The 21,463-nt window shown below is 29.8% G+C and overlaps 5 protein-coding genes across 5 annotated transcripts, besides 10 other annotated features; all 5 read left to right on the forward strand.

Moving 5' to 3' along the window:
• Positions 1-297: 297 nt before the first annotated feature.
• Positions 298-335: a mobile genetic element.
• Positions 298-335: a terminal%2Cinverted (terminal inverted repeat of Banshee-A3 transposon ID:TVAGG3_0308470).
• A 581-nt stretch (positions 336-916) lies between these two features.
• Positions 917-948: a mobile genetic element.
• Positions 917-948: a terminal%2Cinverted (terminal inverted repeat of Banshee-A3 transposon ID:TVAGG3_0308480).
• A 250-nt stretch (positions 949-1,198) lies between these two features.
• Positions 1,199-1,690: a mobile genetic element.
• A 436-nt stretch (positions 1,691-2,126) lies between these two features.
• TVAGG3_0308500 (solute carrier family 12, cation cotransporters family) lies at positions 2,127-4,794 on the forward strand (the record flags this gene model as incomplete). Its single annotated transcript, XM_001306787.1, has 1 exon — positions 2,154-4,640. The coding sequence occupies one exon, from the start codon at positions 2,154-2,156 to the stop codon at positions 4,638-4,640; it is 2,487 nt and encodes an 828-aa protein (XP_001306788.1).
• A 3,478-nt stretch (positions 4,795-8,272) lies between these two features.
• Positions 8,273-8,302: a terminal%2Cinverted (terminal inverted repeat of MuDR-3_TvMULE3 transposon ID:TVAGG3_0308510).
• Positions 8,273-9,464: a mobile genetic element.
• Positions 9,435-9,464: a terminal%2Cinverted (terminal inverted repeat of MuDR-3_TvMULE3 transposon ID:TVAGG3_0308510).
• Positions 9,465-9,522: 58 nt separating this feature from the next.
• On the forward strand, positions 9,523-10,125 carry TVAGG3_0308520 (small Rab GTPase; the record flags this gene model as incomplete). The annotated part of the gene is made up of 1 exon (XM_051229755.1): positions 9,523-10,125. One exon carries the CDS (start codon positions 9,523-9,525, stop codon positions 10,123-10,125), a length of 603 nt encoding a protein of 200 aa, XP_051099485.1.
• Positions 10,126-10,179: 54 nt separating this feature from the next.
• Positions 10,180-11,221: a mobile genetic element.
• A 4-nt stretch (positions 11,222-11,225) lies between these two features.
• Positions 11,226-16,425: a mobile genetic element.
• On the forward strand, positions 13,950-15,317 carry TVAGG3_0308550 (zebrafish ch211-108c17.2-related family; the record flags this gene model as incomplete). Its single annotated transcript, XM_001306786.2, has 1 exon — positions 13,950-15,317. One exon carries the CDS (start codon positions 13,950-13,952, stop codon positions 15,315-15,317), a length of 1,368 nt encoding a protein of 455 aa, XP_001306787.2.
• A 471-nt stretch (positions 16,426-16,896) lies between the features above and the next one.
• On the forward strand, positions 16,897-20,646 carry TVAGG3_0308560 (GTPase activator protein; the record flags this gene model as incomplete). Its single annotated transcript, XM_001306785.1, has 1 exon — positions 16,919-20,515. The coding sequence occupies one exon, from the start codon at positions 16,919-16,921 to the stop codon at positions 20,513-20,515; it is 3,597 nt and encodes a 1,198-aa protein (XP_001306786.1).
• Positions 20,647-21,036: 390 nt separating this feature from the next.
• TVAGG3_0308570 (uncharacterized protein) lies at positions 21,037-21,409 on the forward strand (the record flags this gene model as incomplete). Its single annotated transcript, XM_001306784.1, has 1 exon — positions 21,039-21,269. The coding sequence occupies one exon, from the start codon at positions 21,039-21,041 to the stop codon at positions 21,267-21,269; it is 231 nt and encodes a 76-aa protein (XP_001306785.1).
• Positions 21,410-21,463: the final 54 nt, after the last annotated feature.

Here is a 21,463-nt window from a genome sequence, read left to right on the forward strand (position 1 = left end):
AGGAATGTATGAATAGCTATAAAATGATGAGAAGATGTTTTATGGGTTGCTTCCATTTTTTCTGAAATAAATGAATAAATATAATGCTTATACGTTTTCATATCTTTTATGTTCTTAATAACGAATGGTATAGACCTTTCAACTTCGTCTTCCTTCGGTGCTGTTCTTTCATATGAAACATTATTGGTATCTTCAATAATGAAACCACAATCACACAAAATTTTATATGTTCCAATGGTTTCTTTTGATATTTTATCTAATAAATCAAAAACTTTATCAACACCTGTGCATTTATTTTGTTGTAAACAGAAATTCATCAAAAGTGACACCTCAGAAAAGCTAAAATATTGAATTTTTGGAACTTTTGATAGAGCACGTTTTTAAATATTAATTAAAGTAAATGTATATTTTGTAAAGATTCTTTTTAATAAAAAAATAAAATTTTGAAGAAGAACACAAAATCTTCTGAAAAATAATATCACATAAACTCATATTATTTTCTAATATATAACTATTTTATATAAAAATCAAATTCAATGATCTTAAAAGCGAAGGATAAACCTCAAAATTTACGAATATAATGAGTGGGAATATAATGCTTATCTATCATAAAACCATATGAAATATCAATTTTTGCTTTACGCCTATTCCCACTCATTATATTCGTAAATTTTGAGGTTTATCCTTCGCTTTTAAGATCATTGAATTTGATTTTTATATAAAATAGTTATATATTAGAAAATAATATGAGTTTATGTGATATTATTTTTCAGAAGATTTCATTCTATATGCCTATGAAAAGTACTCTCAAAACTAACTTTTCCTAATTATAATTAAATCTAGAATATTGTATTATGCTTAGTATTATTTCATTTTTCTCATTCAATTTAGAATTTACAAATGTCAAAAAATTGGCAGCTGTCACTTTTGATGAATTTCTGTTTATTACAATTTAAATAATAATTTGTGTAAATATCATGATCTTCTTTCTTAATCGTATTAGTTGCATATGTCACGTTTTTAAGAGCTTTTTTGAATTTCTCAGAATCGAGAGGGGGTGAAAGTAGGATACAGGGGTATTCTTCATTATCAATAAATTGTAACTTATGTTTACGAATAAATTTAGTACCTTCTTCTGAAAGTGTTTCGTCTATTTCACCATCTAATAAATTTTGTGTTGATTCTGAGACATAATTTTTATATCTTTCTTCATGAGATTTCTGTACTTCTGATTCTGAAGCTGGGATATTCATTAAACCCTCTACTTCATTTTCATTATATTTTTCAACTTCTCTTAATTCCTTAATTTTTTCATCTATTTCATCTCTTATTTTTTCCAGTCTTTCAATTTCATCGTATTCATCATCTTTAATTCGTTCTTCATAATATTCGGGGAAAACATCAGGTTCTTTAGGTTTTTCTTCTTCAGATGTGGGATATAAGAAATTTATAACATCATCTTTATTCATTTTTCCATCATAATCTAAATCATTTAATAACTCCGCGAATTTTTTACAATTTCTTAAATAATATTTATTAACTTCATAACACATCTCATCTAATATATCCTTTATTTCCTCGTTTGTGAATCCTAATTTTTTAACGTTGTTAGTTTTGACGCTCATTTCATACAAAATAAAAAATAAAATAATAAACATAACTAAGTTTTAATTTTTCGTAAGAAGTTTATGAGGTCTTTGATTATGACTCCATTGATTCCATTCAGGATTTAAACAATGTTTAATTAATCGCGGAATATCTGACATCATCTATATATAGCTTCTTTTAAAATTAATGTTAATTTTTTAATGATTTATTTCATTATGTATGGGCTGAGTGTAAATGTCTTACACTTTTGAAAATTTTTTAAATCTTGATTTATTCAAAAACGTAAGAATAAAAACCGTAAGAATCATACATTTTTTACTTCATATGTTAAAAAAAATGATACAAAATCGCTCGATATTGCATGAATTCTTACGGTTACAAAAAACGTCACTAAACCCTTCATCATATACTACTGTAATTTGAATCCCTTTGATTATTTTATTTTGTTTAAAAATACTAGTACATCGATCATTATCTCATTTGAAAAGATTTTATATAACTTCACTTTCTAAACTTTTTTTTAATTCAATCAAATTTTTATTTAAATGATATCTGAATATGATAATGAGAACAATGTCCAACTGCAGGATTTAGCCCAGCCTAGTGCAATTGACACATATGAACACCTCCCGTCTACTATCTTTTATCGTAGTTTTGGCATGAAAAGAGCCAGTCCCATCGATATTAGATCGAATTCAGATGCCTTAGAAAGGCCGCAAGTTGTTGAACAAGAAAAGAAAAAGATGGGTGGAAGCTATGGTACATTTGATGGCGTTTTCCTCCGTTGCGTTCTCAACATTTTATCAGTTGTTTATTATTTAAGACTTGGATGGGTCGTTGGAAACTGCGGCCTCTTACTATCCTTCCTCATGATCATTGTTTCAGGTCTTGCAACAACTCTTACAACACTTTCCCTTTCAGCCATTGTTACAAACGGCCGAGTCAAAGGTGGTGGTGTTTATTTCTGCATCTCTAGATCATTGGGACCTGATTTTGGTGGCACAATTGGTGTTGTTTTCTCAATTGCCACTATTTTCACCGGAGTTCTCAACACTTTCGGTTTTGTTGAAGTCGTGAAGGACATAATAGGCAAGGATATCACAAAAGACGGAAAATGGGATATTCCTATTATCGGTATATCATTAGTTACTTTCTTAGTTATTTTAATTTGCATCTCTCTCGTTTTCGAAGCATATCTTCAATACATCTTAGCTGTAGTCATCGCACTCTCCATCATTACGATCTTAATCGGCTTCGCAATCCCAGGAAAACCAAAATGGATTGTAACAAATCTGAAAAATAACCTGTATCCGAAATTCCAAGAAGGAAACACGTTCTGGACAATCTTCGCCGTCTTCTTCCCTGCATGCACAGGTATCATGGCCGGTGCAAACATCTCAGGTGACCTCAAAGAGCCACAGAAGTCAATTCCTATCGGAACTTTGGGAGCTATCGGATTTACAACGTTATTATACCTCGTTACAGCTACAATTGTTGCTTCAGCTGCTGATCGCGAGACATTATGGTCAGATTTTTCACTTCTCTCCCGTATCTGCGCATGGAAGTGGTTCATTTACATCGGCGTTCTTGCTGCTTCTTTCAGCTCTACATCATCTGCCATGGTTGGCGGTCCAAAGTTATTCCAAGCTTTATGCAGGGATGACATCCTTCCAAAGTTCTTCAAATTCTTCGCCAAAGGCAAGGCTAAAACAGATGACCCAATTCGTGGCTTCATTCTCGGTTGGATTATCATCGTAATCACCACATTCATTTTCAAGGATCTTAACGCTGTCGGTCCCATTGTATCCAGCCTCTTCCTCATTTCCTACGGTGTAACTTCCTTCACAGCCCTTGTTGGTCGCTTATCTCACGCTCCATCATGGCGTCCTGCATGGAAGTACTACCATCCAGTGACAGCAATCCTCGGTGCTGCCATGTGCATCATCGCCATGTTCTTAATCAACTGGGTAATCGCGTTAGTTACGATCGGAATCGTTCTGATTATTTTCGGTTACTTCCATTGGAAAGATAGGCCATCAGCCGACTGGGGTGAGTTCCCGCAGGCCATGCTTTTCACCGATACAGTCAGAAGAGTGGCCAAACTACAAGAAATTTCACCTCACGTCAAAAACTATCGTCCTGTCGTAGAATTCCTTGTTTTCAGGGATGGAACTGAAGAAAGACAGATCAGAAACGTACTTCCTTTCGCAGATGCATGCGAACAAGCCACATCTTTACTTTACATTTCATCATGTGCGATCACTTCTAAAGATACACCAGATTTAGAGAACGAAACATGCTACGATGCTACAATTGTCTACAGAAGATGGGAAGATTTGGAAATCCAGAAGATTCCACCATTAATTGTCGGAACAGGTCTCGGAAAGCTCTGCCCGAACGTTGTTGCCACTACAATTAATGCAAACTTCATTTCTAACCCAGCATCTTTCGATTTCGTCGGTGCGGCTTTCGATGCAAATCTCGGAGTCGCTCTTGCCAGGAATTTCGAGTCAGTCGATGCCTCCCTTGAACATACATGGCCAATAGATGTCTGGTGGCTATCAGATGATGGCGGTCTTGTACTTTTACTCGGATATCTCATACAAAAGAAGAAATCATGGGAGAAATGCCAGCTAAGAGTACTCACCGCTGCTCCAAGAAACGATGGTTTGAGCGATGTCCAAGTAAGAGTCTCCAAACTCCTTCAATTATTCAGAATTGACGCCGAAGTCATTGTTATCCCTGGAATTGATGATAAACCAGGTGATGACACAATCAATATGTGGAATGAAAGAGGAATTGAAGAAGGAGATGAAAATCAGAAGAGAAAAGTTCAAACTTTCTTAAGATTAAGAGAATTGATACTTGATAACAGTGCTCATTCTTCAATGGTACTCTGTTCAATGCCAATTCCGCGTGCAACTCAAGATGCAAAGGTTTGGCTCGGAACAATCGACATCGTTTCAGATTCGATGCCTCCTTTCATTTGGGTTCATGGTAATGGTGAAAACGTCGTTACATTCCTTACATAAGATATATTTGTTAAGATTAATTTTTTTGAATAAATTTTTTTTATGTTTTAAATCGTTTTTTCTATCCTACTTTCCTAAATATGACATTAAAACTATCCTTATTTAATCATTTAATTCTTCATTAAGGTATCTTCATATAACTTACCTTATTAATAGAGAATCATGAGTACACACATCATCTGATATGTTTAAATAAAAACCACATTATAGTCTAATACATAAATCGACTCTAGAATATATCATGAATCACTATTTTTTCAATGGCCAATAATATGTATTCAACCAGTAGGGAAAAAGATTAATACTATATGAATTTGTGTTAATGGAACTATAATTCCAATTAACATAAAGAAAACATAGTATTTTTTTTACTCGATTTCATTAACACGATTTACGAACAGGAAATAGCAACTGTAAAATGACAAAACTTGACATCAGCCTAGTCATATTATTTGATTCAAAAAAATGCATAATATCATAATTTATCGCATTATTTCATGCCTGACAGATAGTTCTAGATCAATTAAAACAACTCATGGACGTTTTTGACTTGAAAAGGCTGTTGAACTTTTACTCAAAGTGGAAGAAAAAAATGACTCACTTTTGATATTTTGAGAAACTCTTCTCTAGGTGAACCATATAATCTTGATGGTTCGGAAATGAAAATTAAAATCAGTTCCTGAAATTTTTCTCGTTTGTGTTCTCATCAAAAAATGACTTTCTCAAAAAAATTTGAAGTAATTAGATTTATCAAAAATATGTTTTATTTATAGCATTTTAATTACCGATATCGACATTAGAATCATAATCGATTGGATTTTCAATCACATTTACGACTTACAATTTGATAAAAATTCCATAACTTTAAAAGTGATGATTTCTTTATTTTTCTGGTTTGCATTCTGTAATACACGTATATTGATTATTGAAATGCAAGGTTGATTGTACTGCAAAGGTTTGTGGCACCAATTAGAAATTTGAATCTATTTAGGTTAAACTATAGATTATTATCCGATTTATTTTAGCTAATCAATTTCAATTGATGTCAAAAATTTTTGAGAAAATTCAATATGCAATTTTTACCTTCAATGAAATTTTGTCAAAATAACGATAATATTCTGAAAAAATCTATTTTACTATCATAATAATATTAATACAATGATTTAAAATTTATATTTATATAATTTTTATATTGAGGCGAATTAAAAAAACAACGAGAAATCATATTATTGGTAAGCTATTGAATAAAAATTCCTCTCTTATATCTATCAATTTTAAATTGAGAATAATTGAATTTCCAAAATTGGCAGAACATTCATTTCCTTAGCTAATGAGAAGTATCAATAATTTTTATATCCCTTTTGTTTCAGTGGGAATCTTTGTAAACCATTCAATATTGTAGAAATAACAAATAGGAATTTCAATGGTATAGAAAATAAAAGCTAAAACTAAAAACATATATAACTTTATTACAGAGATTAAATTTGTGAATGAATTCAAAATTTACAAAATATTTGCATTTCAAATGGAGGAAGATCAAGTGGACCATCCAGTATACGTGATAAAGAGAGTGGGAAAAAGAAACACAATTTCGGAGTGTACACTTGAAGAACAAACAATAACTAACCAACGAATTAAAGCATGCGGTGAAAGATTCGAGATAGCCCAAAAGTTTATTGCCTCCAAATATGGATCAAAGGTAAGCTTTAACAAAATAAAAAAGGTTGCGGCCCTAATATCCAAATATACACACCTAAAAATAGATAGATTATCTAATAGGAATAAGCTAGCAATGTATTGTTGGTTCGCTGAAAGATGGGAAATAATATTCCCAATACTCATATGGTTAAACAATGATTCTGATGATCCTCAGCCTTTATGGAACTGTAATTATGATTCAAAACCGATAAATGTATCTGCAACTCAGCCAATTGACCTTTTAGTCCCAACAAAACGAACAGTAGGCTTTCAATCATTTAGTTTATCTAACCTAATATAGTTGGTTTATTTTTTTGTATGTATTTCATTATATTTGATTTGCAATTGAATTCAAATCAATAGTGATGGATGACCTAATTACTTTTCCTTTGGAAAATTTATTATTTCTCTGTTTTTTTATATATAGAATAAAAAAATTCTAATTATAAAGGATACAATCTATCTGATCTCCCAATGTAATTCCTGGCATAGTCTACGTGACTATATATACGCGTATCTTATTTTCGGAATTTTTATAATTTGTCATTTGAAAATTGAATAAGTTCAAAATATATGTTTGACATATTCAATTTTAAAATCATTGTAAAATTATTAAATTGGTAATTAATATAAGCAGATCCAATTTATCCACATTTTACTAAATCCGTTGGTAAATTCAATAAATTTATTTCAATTCATTTTGACACCTTTTCAATCACAAATCAAATTGAAAAATTTATAATCATCTCAAAATATTTGTATAAAAATTCTCTTCCAATGAATTCTAATTTATTAATTTTAGCTTATAAAATTTACCCATGTCAATTTCCATAAAAAGATTTTACACATCATGCCATTTCTTCCATAACATTACCCATGAAAATTATTTTATTAAGAGAGTACTCACATTACTCAATATTTTATTGTAATTGATAATCAAATTTGATTTGAAAGTGCCTGACTTACTTTTGAATGCAGATAAATGTATATCTTAATTATCCTAATAAAGTTCTTCGTTATTTCTTAACAACTCCAAAATATTATAAAAAAATCATATTTAATCTTATTAAATCTAATTACAATTATTGATCTGCTTTAAATTAACCAATCATTTCAATAAAATATGTTAACTCACTAAATGGTGATTTAATTTATTTTTCATATTAAAATAATGCTATATACATTCTAATACATTTTATCACTCGTAGCCATTCGAAAGCATCAATTCAAAATAATCAATGGTTCAGAAATGGATAAACATATTTTCCGAGACGGAGAACCCGTCCAAATTAAAATTTTCTTCGATTTGTACAATTAGAACTATCCATTAATGATATTCCTAGATTACTTATGATTGAAAGTCTTTCAAAAATTCAAAAGGAATGATTGTTTTTTGTGGGACATTGTAAAATCAAATCGGGATTTCAATCAACAGTTCTTCAATTTCCTAGATATCTGTTAATGCATGATTATTAGTGACAGGAAAAATCGGAAGATGAGATCAATGAAATCAACACGGATAAAGACTTAAAAACTTATAACACACTCCAAGATCATCTCATAAAACAATGTAGAAATTAAAAATTAGTAATCTGATCAATTTAATGAACATTTTAAAGAGAGGATATTATATTGTAATCCTTCCGATTAAATTATGAGAATAAGATAAAAATACACAAGCAATATTTTAAAATAATATAACTAAGATTCATATGTAATGCATATTGAATAGTGGATATAAGTATTTATCGAAATTGTTCGATTTATTACTAGTATTTGATTAGAATCAATCAGTAAAAACTTGGAAATAGATCAAACAATTATAATTTCCTACCAATTTCAAAATTCAGAATCATATTCAGGGGAAAATTGTTTAAAACTCATATATACACGCTATATTCTATTACTACAGTAAGAATACTCAAAAATTTATCGGCAAACCCAAATTTTAGCTAAAAGTGACAGGGGAAAAAACGTTTAGTATTAAAAAAAAGACCGATGAGAGCTTCGTTCGAAATATAGAGGGAACTGAGAATGCGCAACCATTCTCAGGGAATATTGGATGCTATTCCCGTTCCCTCTGTATGGAAAATTGAGGTTTTCAAAGGGAGTTAAAATAATATCAAATTTATACTAATTTACTTCAAAATACAAAAGTATTTGACAGTTAAAATTAGTTACTTTAGCAAGCCTATCAATACCCTTTTACGATTATTGTTACTTTTTCGAAATAAAAGTAAAAACAAATTTATACTAATTTACTTCAAAATACAAAAGTATTTGACAGCTAAAATTAGTTACTTTAGCAAGCCTATCAATACCCTTTTACGATTATTGCTACTTTTTCGAAATAAAAGTAAAAACAAATTTATACTAATTTACTTCAAAATACAAAAGTATTTGACAGCTAAAATTAGTTACTTTAGCAAGCCTATCAATACCCTTTTACGATTATTGCTACTTTTTCGAAATAAAATAAATTTATTATCAAAAACCTTTTTTTTCTTAGTAAAAATAAAAATGTTATTTTATATCAAGTTTTTATTCATAAATTTTTATAATGTTGTTTAAATTTCATTAAAATTTACGTACATATTAAGGTACTTATCTTCTACATATATAATCTTCATTAGATATATACATGATAAATAAAATTCATAAAACATTAAAAATCAAAAAATTAGATGAACCTTGGCAATTAAACTTTATTAAATAATAGTTGTTTATAAATTATATTATATTATTATTTAATATTATTTTGATAATGAAGATTTTATTTTGCAATAATATAAACGAAATTTTTACCTTATGAACTTTTAATGGAAATATGCAAATTTAAAATAATAAAGAAAGCCGCGAGCGAAGCGATCGGCTTAGTTCGAAGATTTTGATTCAAATCTTTGCTGATCTGTAATTCGCGGAAGCCGCGAGCGAATCGAGCGGCTTAGGTCTAAGATTTTGATTCAAATCTTTGCTTATATTCCTTAAATTCTTTATGAAACTCGCAACAGTTCCATAAAAAATTTTAAATTCTAAACTGTCGAAATTACCGATCGGTAATCACACCCTTCACGGGTGTGTCACTTTTTACAACTGTGTCACTTTTAGCTAAAATTACCCCTACTCAAATTTATCTATGATGGCACAAAAATTTTTCATACCGTGAGAATTGAAAAAAATTTCAATGTCAAATGATTATGACTTACTTTTCAAAGTGTTAATTGTTGGTGAATCTGGCGTTGGAAAAAGTTGCCTTTTACTCAGATTTACGGAAGATTTGTTTATCGAGAATTATATTTCTACAATCGGCGTAGATTTTAAGATTCGTACTATTGAACAAGAGGGAGCAAAAGTAAAATTACAAATTTGGGATACAGCAGGCCAAGAACGGTTTAGAGCGATCACAAAAAGTTATTATCATGGTAGTAATGGTATTGTAGTTGTTTATGATATAACAGACAGAAAAACATTTGAAAAGATAAGTGACTGGTTTGAACAAATTAATACTTCAGAGCCAAATGAAGATTCATGTAAAATTTTAATTGGCAATAAATGCGATTTAAATGAATCACGTCAAGTCTCCCTTGAAGAAGGAGAACAGCTCGCCCGTGATTACAATGTACCGTTCATGGAAACTAGCGCAAAAGATTCCATAAACGTTGATAACTTGTTTGATTTGATGGCAAGAGCCATGCGCGAGAAAAGCGGTAAATTTACTACCGGATCTTCAAATGGGAACGTCTCTCTTAAAAAGGGGCAATCCATTGGTAAGAAAGGCTGCTGTTAATTTCTATTATATATTCTTTTGAGTGATTATAAAGATCTTTCGAATTTAATTTAAGGGTGCACCCGTATGTACGTTTATTTGAGAGGAGGAGGATTACCCTCTCAATTTTGAGGGATTCGTTAGTTTATTTTCTCGATGAATATGCAATAAAATTTGATTTTTACCTTATCAATATACTTCATAGAATACACACATTTTCATGTAAAAACCTTTTTCCAAAATCCTCAGGAATTAAGCGATTTTTGAATTTTAAGAATTTTTTTCGAATTTTTTCGAAAAAAAAATATTTTCAGAACAGCCTTAACGGCTAAGATTTAGGAACAATGTTAAGTATCAAAAAGAAAGGAGGTCTGATATAGACAACATATATCGTTGAAGGTTGAAAAAATCTCTAATATTTGAGCCCAAAATTTCAAATTTTGATTTTTTGAAAAAAGAGGCCACCCGTATGTACGTTTATTTGAGAGGAGGAGGATTATATTTTTGAAAGGGTGAAACATTATGAATATGTTAATTATATAATAATATGTATTATTATAAAAAAGAAAAAAATAAAGCACGTTAAAATTTTTCTTTCTTGATTTTTTACAAAATCTACTTAGAATTATGCAAAATATGACTAAATAATTATAAATTTCAAGTTAAATTTTAATTTTGATAAATAATTTAAATTTCAAAATATCAAGTTCAGTTCGACTATGTATGTAGTAATTCCTCAATAAAGTGCCAAAACCCTATTAAAATATATGAACATTTTCAACATTTTAATGTTTTTATTTAAAAATTTGATGGAATATGAGCTTCAAACAATTATTATGTAAATAAAAATAATTAAATATATGTATTTATTCGTATTACAACCGTAGTAAGTCGATTCTTCCTTTCTTCTACTGAGTTTTGAATTTGATTTCGAATTGTAAAGAGATTCAAAGGGAAAATACTAGCGGATAAAAACTACCTCCATGAAAGGGTCATAATGGAGTCAAGTTGTATTTTTTGATATTTTTTGCTTTTCGAGCCTAAATAGGTAGCCAAGATAATGCCTAAAAATAAGGTTCTAAATTCTGAAGTTTACATAATCCTCTCGTGTGCACCCTTAAGGATACCCTTACGTGTCAGATTTTTTGCGCATACGAAGAAGTCATGCTAGACATGAGCTATAAAACTGAAATTTTAGCAACATATTTAAAACTTTTTAAACTACAATACACTTTAATATTCAAGAACAAAAATATTCTTTTTAGAAATTACATAATTATTTTATGTGAAATCTATATAAAAACATATTTTGCGAGCGTAACTTTTTTCTTTATAAGCACCTTATATGACTGATAAACTGTGAAGGCACATAATTGTTAATTCATAGAGTTGATATGTTTCCAAAATTGAGAGGAAATTTGAAAATTGAATACCCTTTCAATTCAATTTTCAAAAGATATCAGCTCCTTCAATAATTGAAGGACGATTTTGATCATTTGCTCTTAAAACAAGTATGCCATGGAGAAAAAAGTTACGCTCGCAAATCTGAAATATAACTATCATATAAAAAAATTAAATTTCTAATTTTTTACTCTATAGATATTATTGGCCACTTGTGTAATGCATAAAAGTTTATGTCATATGCATACATTTGGAAGTATGGGAGACGAGGGAAATTACTTCTATGAGGCACTAGGATTTTTAAAAATTTCTCTATCGGACTCACCATTCAATTTCTCGAAAATTAAAAAAAATCAATAATAGCTAAAATGTATTATGCATAACAAATTTTAATGTTACACGGTATTTTTTGAACTTCATGACATGAATTTTCTTTATATTATTTTTTTTTGGATTTTCTATGATTTATGCGATAGGCTGGAACAACATTGTAAGTGCAATGATATCATTTATAGAGAAATCTAAAACTTCAGCATTCAGAACTCGCAACCACAAAAATATTCATTTGCTAAGTAAGTAAAGTTGATTAAGTTCGACACTTAGCTTTTATACGTAAAACCAAGTGTGTATTGTTATTTCTTGTTAAATTATTGAGAAAAAAATAAATTGTAAGAGAAACGATACTGATTATTGAAATAATATTGAGGGTAGCTGCAGATTTCTTCATTAACATGCCGGAAATTTGTTAATCTTGGTTTTCTATCATAAAATCTGTCGAAGAATCTAAAAACGGAGATATGAAATAGAGATCATGTAAATCTAGAGTATCCTGTCAGAAAAATAGACTAAGCATGTAACCCTTTTTTGGTCATAAACACTTTTTACCACTTAGTCATACAGATGATCATTAAATTTAAACGAGCACTTTTTGTCAGAATTTATTCTTTTACAAAGACAGAAGATTTTAGTATTATTTAATATTAGTGCTGTAGCAAAATTCAAAAAACGGTGAAAATTCAGTGAATTTGTGAATTCACATTTTTTTTCGACATTTTTCTTGATATATCCATGCACATTAAGAACACAGCTTTGATACGCTTAAAAAAGCATATTTCATATGAAATTGTTAAAGAAATAAACAATTTATATAAAAATTGCACTTATGGGCAGTTTAGATATATAATTTATATATAACATATATACAAATCCATAGACAAAGTGCAATAACTACAATGTTGTAGAAAATTACAGCAGAAATACTGACTTTTTGAAGGATAATAAGAATTCTTCTAAAAATACTGAAAATTAACATATTTCTGTACTCAATTTAGTATATGCACAGAAGTTATGATTTGGTGTTAGGTTTTTATGCCCCAAAATCTAGATTTTTGTGACATCAAATCTTATTAGTGGATAAATCAAAGACTGTCATTTTGAAATAAGCTCATATCAATAAATATCCATTTAAAAGCCTTATTGTAATATGTAACTAGCAAAAAGCCTAATATTTATCAAAATTAATCAAATCAAATGATCAATATTCATGATATGTCATCAGCAATAGCTAATTGATATTTTATTTTGTATTGATATTCATTTTTCTCATATTATACACGATTATATCTCTTTTTTTTAAAAAAAGTTTTTATATTAGACATGAAAGTTGAATTAATACAATTTTGTACTAGAGTTTGTTTGTATATTAAATAATAATGATATATACTTCAACATATTGCGTCTCACCATTACCAAAATGTAATTTTGCATACAATTTTCTTTCATTTAACAATGATGTTATTTGAAAAGTGATACTTCCATGATTATTGATTAATGTTCCATCATATATAGGAATGAATGTTAAACAAGACACGCCTGCAGCTGGGTGCATTCGTGGCATTGTGATAAGGCTTATATATAAAGACTTCTCTCGATCAGCATTACGTCAAATGAATATTGACCCATTATTTTGGCGATGCGCTAGTTCCAAGTAGAAATGCTTTGGTATATTTAGGTTATGTCTATATGTTATGAATCATGGTATTATTGATAAAAACGTTCTTAGTCATTAAATCAATCCTAGTATCTAAAGATATAATTTAGATTTTTTTGTTTATTGCTAAAATTAAATACAGTATAACTTTCTTTCATATTGTCGGTACTAACAATACAAGATTGTGTTGAAAAAAACTTAAATATGCATGAAAATTAAATTTAATGTGTAAATATGATAAAAATTTCAACTTTACTAATAACATACATAAGTTTCTGATAGTTTAATATAGTTCATATTGATGTGACTGTAAACTATATCAAAAAAATATTTTTAAATATTGTTATGCAAATAATGGGATTTCTAAGGAAAAAATGATTATATTTGTTATATAAAGCAATCTTTTTAATTATTCACTACGTTTATTACATTTTTTGCCGACCATTTACGTAATATGCCTCCACCAAGCAGACGCAAACAACAAAGTCGTGAAGCTAACGAAAAATCAATTGAAGCAAGAAAAAACTCCCAAGAAAAGAATGCGCCAAAGGAAGTCGATCCAAAACACTGGACTGCTTCTGTAATTGTTAATGGTGACTCTTATACTCGAGCAAGGAATTTATTTCAAGATAACAATATTAAAGTGCCGAGTGAAAAAGAGTTTTACCGTCATCAAAAAGAAATAGGTAAGGTAATACTAGAATATAAAGAGCAATCTATTAAAAATGCTCAACAAACAATGAAGAAAGATACATTTTTAAGCACTGATTCGCATTATAATGTTGGCAGAAATGCTACAGCGTGCCAAAGTTTAATGATGGACAACCGTGGAAAAGTTGTTGGTGAAACAACTGTTATAAAAAAGAGCTCTGGAGGAGACTTTGAAGGCCCATCCAACATGATGGAAACAGAATGTACAAAGAGGATGATGTCAAATTTTGACTTTACAAATGTTTCCACAGTGGTTCATGACAATGACAATAAAACGAAAGCCATCATCCAGCAATATGCTCCGAATGCTAAAATTACACTTGATCCTCGTCATTGTGTACGTGCAGTTGGCAGAGCTTTCGAAAAGCTTGAAAATGGTGGATATAAAGAAGCAGCAGGAAAAGAAACTGTTAATCAACAGAAAGAAAGTGAATCACAGCCAGCATTCCCAATCAAATCTAAAGCAGAAGAGCCGAAGAAACGTGGAAGACCATTAAAACACCAAGAAAAAGTATTTCATCAGATATATTCGAAAGTTATTAAGTGGTTCACTTTTATTATCATGCTTCCAATTGAAACAACGAAAAAAATTTTCCTATGGAAGAATACATTAAATCATTTTATCGGAAGGCATGAAAATTGCCTTCACGAAAAAGACAAAGAATATCCTGTGTTTCAGCCACTTACAAAACCTGATTTAGCGAAGCAATTTCAACGTTTTACAGATGATGCCGCAAAGTTGATTCCAGAAATTGATCCTAATGCTCAAACACAACAAAATGAATCGATACATCACTCAATGCTTACTCAGTGTCCCAAAGGAAACAACGCAAAATCGTTTGAAATGCGTACGGCTGTTACAATTTTACAAAAAAACGAAGGAGAGAAATGCAAACAAGAAATATACAATCGTGTCAATAATTACCAAATATCTCCTTCAATCCGCGAACTCCAAAAACTTGAATATGAGAAAAATAAATCCAGAAATCAAAAGAAAGCTACACCAGAAACAAGAAAAGAGATCAACAAGGCAAGAAATGCAAAAAGATTTCCTAAGGATAACCCTACAGGTGATTACAGAGGAGGAAAGTGGACCCCACAAGATATCTAATTTTCAAATTTGAAATAAACACATATTTTCTTTGTATTTGAAAATATTTTTATATTATAAGATTTTTGAACCTATAAGTAGCATGACAAAAATTATATAATTTGCTCCTTTTTTATTTTAGTATACAAATATCCCATTTGTTATATGTTCGGTATATATATGATGATATTGTAATCAATTATGCTTAATGAAGCTTTATCCCGTGAACCCCTCATATTATTGGAAAATAAATAGCGAAAACATGTAGAGCTGCTATGTTCTCAAGTGTATGCTGATTTTTGGATTATTTCATGAAAACTAATGGCGGGATATCTTGCATTATTTAAAAAAATTGAACTATGCAAAAATAAATAGTATTATATTTTTTCTCATGAAATGCTATTATGAGACAACCATAAAAAACCATATGTTGTATTTTTATAATTTGATTGATTTTTTTTTTTACTATTTCATTAATCTTTTATGAATAATAATTATTTTTAATATATGTGCTATTAAAATTTCAAATTTTGACTAATATATCTAAGTTATCTGAACGAAACATTTAGAAAATATCATACTTACATTGAAATAGCAAGTAGAGCATATTAATAGCAAGTTTCTTGGCTTTATATCTATCATCTATTGTTGTTTGATCAAACAAAATTCACTCTATTATATGGTGTCAATTAATTAAAACAATTTTAATAGTTATTTATTTAGTGCGAATAAGTGCAAACTCATAAATGAATAACTTAATAGTAGAAATGAATTATCTGATATAAATCTCACATTTTGTCCATCAGAAGTACTTTAATTGCATACGCATAACTATTAGTAATACGTCTGGAGTGTCAATTAATAACAATCCCACAACAAGTAAAATTCAGATTTTTATTAAACTTATTTTTTCCTAAAAGTTTTCTCAAATTACTATATATACATATGTGGATAAAATAATAGTAATATTGTAAAAAATTAGATAATTTTTTTTATTTGAGAACCTCTCAAAAGTTCATTCAATTTATCAATTGTTTCAGTTTGATGTATATTCATTTCTGGAGCCTAAAACTTTAGCAATCATGACAATATCATATTTTCTTTCTAACTACGCAATGTAAGGGTATCCTTAATACAGTTTCGTTTCTGATTTTTTTTTCGATTGTTAAAAAAGAAGCTTCTACGAGCAACACAATAAATCATATCACATGAAAGATAATAATTACTTAACAGTAAACCTCATATTTAGACGAAAGCGCTTTATTCACGTATTATTCGCGGATAAATACCGAAATGTTTATTTGACAATGAATGGTTCATTCTTATTGGGAAAAATAATTAAGAGAGGGGAGGAGAAATAGAGCTAAGTTCGAAATCGTAATGTCATCATTTAAAAAAAAGTATGTCTTTTCTGATCAAAATCGGTACACCAAAATTATAAATGTTCCTTAAAGCTCAAGAATTCTATTCGGACTGATTTGATTTTGACAATGGGCAGTTTTTTCGGCAGTTTGGATCCAATCGAAATTGTAACTCTATAGCTACTATGTGCAATTTTTCAATAAAAATTCAATTTTTTGTCAATTCAAAAATGTCAAATATTGTATTTGCTTTTCTAATTTATGCCTCCATTGCATCCATACGAGATCTATGTTCAAAAGATACTTTATGACAAAGCTTTTGACATGGATGCTTTCATGAGGGATGATTTTCGAGATTTTTTCGTATCTATCAATGATTATCTTGAGTTATTCTCGGGAGGTAAAGACGAAGGTATATTCAGAAAGAAGAAATTCGTCAATACAGTTGAACTAGTTACTACGATGCGACTTGTGATTCAACGATCTATGCCAGAAAACTACGAACGATCAACAATATTAAAATTAAGTTCGATATTCAAAATTTTACTTCATCCATTAAGCACTGATAGTGGCAGAGAAGCAGCAGTTGCGGTTTTATTGGAACTTCTTAAGCACATTAAAAAAGAGCATATGGGGCAGGTTCACCATGCGCTATACTATGCTATTCCGTGGAGTAGATTTGCTCGTGACAATGAAAAGGACGAATTTGCAAAGTTCTTTGGCCAAAATACATACATTAAATCAAATCCAAAAGAAGAAAATTCAATAGATATAACAAAATGTCTCGGAATACTTCGATCATTCTTGAACTTCCTCAAAGTTAACTGGAAACTGTTCCCTAGAGAGACTTCTCGTATACTTTTCGAGAATATTTTAATCATAGTATACCCGACAATCGCAGAAGAAGCTTATTTACCACCTCCTCCTATAGGATTTCAGTTCCCACCTCCACAGGAGATCAACTCTATCATATTTAACTTTCTAGGGGATATTAGTCAACAAAATCCCGACTTAACTTTCCTTTTCAACCCCGCAATTACGATGTTCATTGTCAAACTGTTCACCAAAGAGCAGACACTGTCCTCAGAAAACTTCAAATCCATTTTAATGTTCGTAAATTACTTAGTTTCCATCAAAGAGTTCTTGGAACCACTTGTAAAGTCCGGAGAAACTCTTTTCCTATCACTTTTGAACATTGCTAACTTTGCAGACCAGCATTCCGTTGACAAAGAAGTTCTTTCTCTTTCAAATGAACTCAGATTTTCTTTCATTATGATTTTAGTTACAACAAAAGGAGTTGATACGGGTTTTGACATGATTTTGGAACTCATTGAGAACCAGAGATTCATTGGAAACTCAATTGCTCTGTTTTTATCCACATTTAGTTACATTTTGATGTCAGGTGAAGTGACCAAAGTTGAAATAGATTTTGTGAAGAAAATAATCGGTAAAAATCCAATGTACATTGCTTCTCTCATGAAATACTCTAGATACATGGCTGTATACTCTTTACCTTTAATCCTTAAGTTGAACAAAGAAGATTCCCAGAAAAATTCCGATTATTACCTCCAAAAATCACAAAGAACAAAACAAGTTACAAATTACGACTGGTTTTGTAAAAATTGTAACCTTATTTTCACCTCACCTCATTTATGTGAACCTCCCGCATTATCTCTGAGTACATTAGAAGAAGAGACAAAGAAAATAAAGTATTTGATCGTTACACCATTGAACATCGATAAACTTGAGGAAAACCAAAAATATATGAAAAAATTTGAGAAGTTTACAAATCTTTATGAAGACGAGAAAGACGAAAACCAAAAAATGATGGAGTTTGCAGTATTTGTGAGTTACCATGCTACATTAAACTCAATCACAAACATTCCTCCTGAAATGAAATCGAATGAAAACAAAAAACTCTTTTATTTCGATTCATACAAGAAATTATTGAAATATTCAAATCAAACAGACTCTTTCAATTTACTGGATGCCATTCTATCATCACCAAAATCACGATCAATCACTGCTTTCTCACTCCATAACGCATGGAAGAATTCTTTGATGGATTTCTTCAATATTGACAAAGAAATCGCATTAAGAGCTGCTTCAAATTACATTTTTAGTGGTTATACAAACTACGAATCACTTCTTGATAAGCTTATAGCAGCAACTAATGAAATACAAAGTTGTACTGAATTTAATGTGTCACTTTCTAGGATGATGCCACTTTTGAGTGACCAACAAAGATCAAAAAGTTTCGAAATACTCAAGAAATGGGTGGTAAATCAAAAACCGTCGATCATTTCACCTCTTATCGTCACTTTATTATTTGAAAAGTTTTTTGACAGAAAAGTTTTGATTGACATGCTCATTAAAATTACAAATGGCTTATGCAATGTCACAACATTGTGTTTATTGAGTGCTATTGAAGAATTTAATGCAGATGATTGTCAGAAGTTAATAGAAAATGTCATGAATTTGCCTCCTGTTTCTAAACCAGAAGATATTGACAAAAGAATTTTGTTGTACGGAGTTATTTCTTCAATGATCATCAAAACTAAAATTGACAGCAGAAAGTTTTTGACATTTCTTTCAAATTATTCAAAGAACAACTTAATAAATGAAAACGACAACGAAAGAAGATTAAATATTGAAGTGATTACAAATATTTGTGTCACTTTTGCTAATTTAAAGGATCATGAAGAATGTCATCCAAGTAGTTTAGAAGTTGTTCCTGTTGATGACAAATCAAAGATATTAGTTACGAAAGATAACTCTGTTCTTCATTTCAAGAAAGAAGAAAATGATTCTGTTCTTTTGGAAAGTGAAACTTATTCTGGACATTTCCAATACAAATTCCAGAAAAATAAGGATATAGCTGATGTAACTCCTGTTAGACATTCCATTGAATTTAACAATACATGCAAATTGTCTGATGTTGATATGCAAAGACAATTAGATTTCACTAATTCTGTTTGTAAACTTTTCGGATTACCTGATCAATGCCAATCAAAGCCTCCTCAAAAACAAGTGAATACAACAGATATATTCCCACTCCCTCAAATACCAGAGATAAAACTAGATTCACCTTCTGTTATGGCTTCTCTTGGAATTGATCGACAAAAAGTGTCAACATTAAAAGATGATGAAGGAACGACAAAAATTTTGAATATTAACATCAATCGTTTGCAGACATCCACATTTAAATACCCTATAAAATGTGCATGTATCTTCGTATCTGAGAAGAATATGACACAAGAACAAATCCTGACTTGTAAACTCGAAAACACTTCACCGGATTTCAGAGAATTCGTTTCTAATCTTGGTGATTTGGTCGATATAAACACACACGTCGGTTATGACGGCGGTTTGGATCCATCGAATGTTTCTATGACACCTTATTACTGCGATGAATCATTTGAGATAATGGTCCACACAGGACCAATGATGGCAAACCGTGAAGACGATAAACAACAAGTTTACAAGAAGAGACACATAGGAAATGACCACATAACGATAGTTTATCTTGATTCCGCTTCTTGCTCAGATTACAATATCCAAACGATTACTTCTCAGTTCAACCAGGTCCATATACTTATAATGAGACTCCCGAATGGTTTGTTTAGGGTTGAATCAAGAAAGAAGGCAGAAGTAAGCATGTTTGGACCTTTAGTTCAGATTTCAATTATATCTAAGAAATACTTGTCAAAATTTGTGATGAAAACCATAGAAAATGCACAAATTGTGCTTAATATGGTACAACAACCTTTATCTTTCCCTTATATGCATAGAAGAATTTCAATTGAAAATATTGTCAAGAATGCAACTGAAAATCCATCAAGATTATTCATGTTGTGACCGAATAAGTCCAAATCATATCAAAACTATTTGTAATTTTTATATTTTTGTATCCAAATTTTAATCATTATTTTTATTTAAAGTAATGCATTAAAATATTCATAATTTGTTTTAAAAATGATCATTTATTTACACCATTCTACTTATTTTTTCCAATATATTTGCTGAAAAATAAATCAATCTAAATTGTTTTAATTATGCTTTACCACATAGTATATCAGAATAAATCCAATCATATTCGGTAAATTTATGCTTAAAAACTATATTCGAATAATATTTTATTTATCCATAATGATAATTAGTTCCATTATCTATACTTAAGCCGGAGTATACGATAGGCCTTTTGTTTATTATATGGAGATAAAAAAAATTAAAATCATTCTGAATTTATAGCTTTATTAGAATAAAAATATAATAGTATGAATCTACAAGTTAAATGATGATTATTTCCCTGTTAACTTCCGTCTCAAAACACTTTTATTCTGTGTAACGCCGTTCGATAAAAAAATTTCTCAAACGGATTATGAGTGAAGAAGAGGAATACACGTATTCTGACGAAGTTCAGGATTCACACGAAAAGCTTCTTGCCGAAAATAAGAAACTCAGAGAACAGATTCGTGCCCTTAAAAATATGGAGGATGCTGTAGAATACGACAAATCACTTAAAGTTGTTGGCAAAGGCGCAAAACGATTTAAAGCTGAACTCCAAGAATTAAACAACAAGCTTCAAATGCTCGAAAAACAAAAGAAATAATGTCGAATTACTGATTTAATTATATATTTTTGCTATCGTTTTGATTTCATGTTATATCCAAACGAGAGTATTATTTGTAATATTAAAGGTTATTTATTAAATGAAAATTCTTTCATGAAAGCTTCAAATTAATTTTTTTTTATTAATAACACTTACAATTATATTACATACACTGCAAACTATTTTTTCTTCAA

Source organism: Trichomonas vaginalis, chromosome V (assembly GCF_026262505.1).
Source record: "Trichomonas vaginalis G3 chromosome V, whole genome shotgun sequence".
Lineage (NCBI taxonomy): Eukaryota > Parabasalia > Trichomonadida > Trichomonadidae > Trichomonas > Trichomonas vaginalis.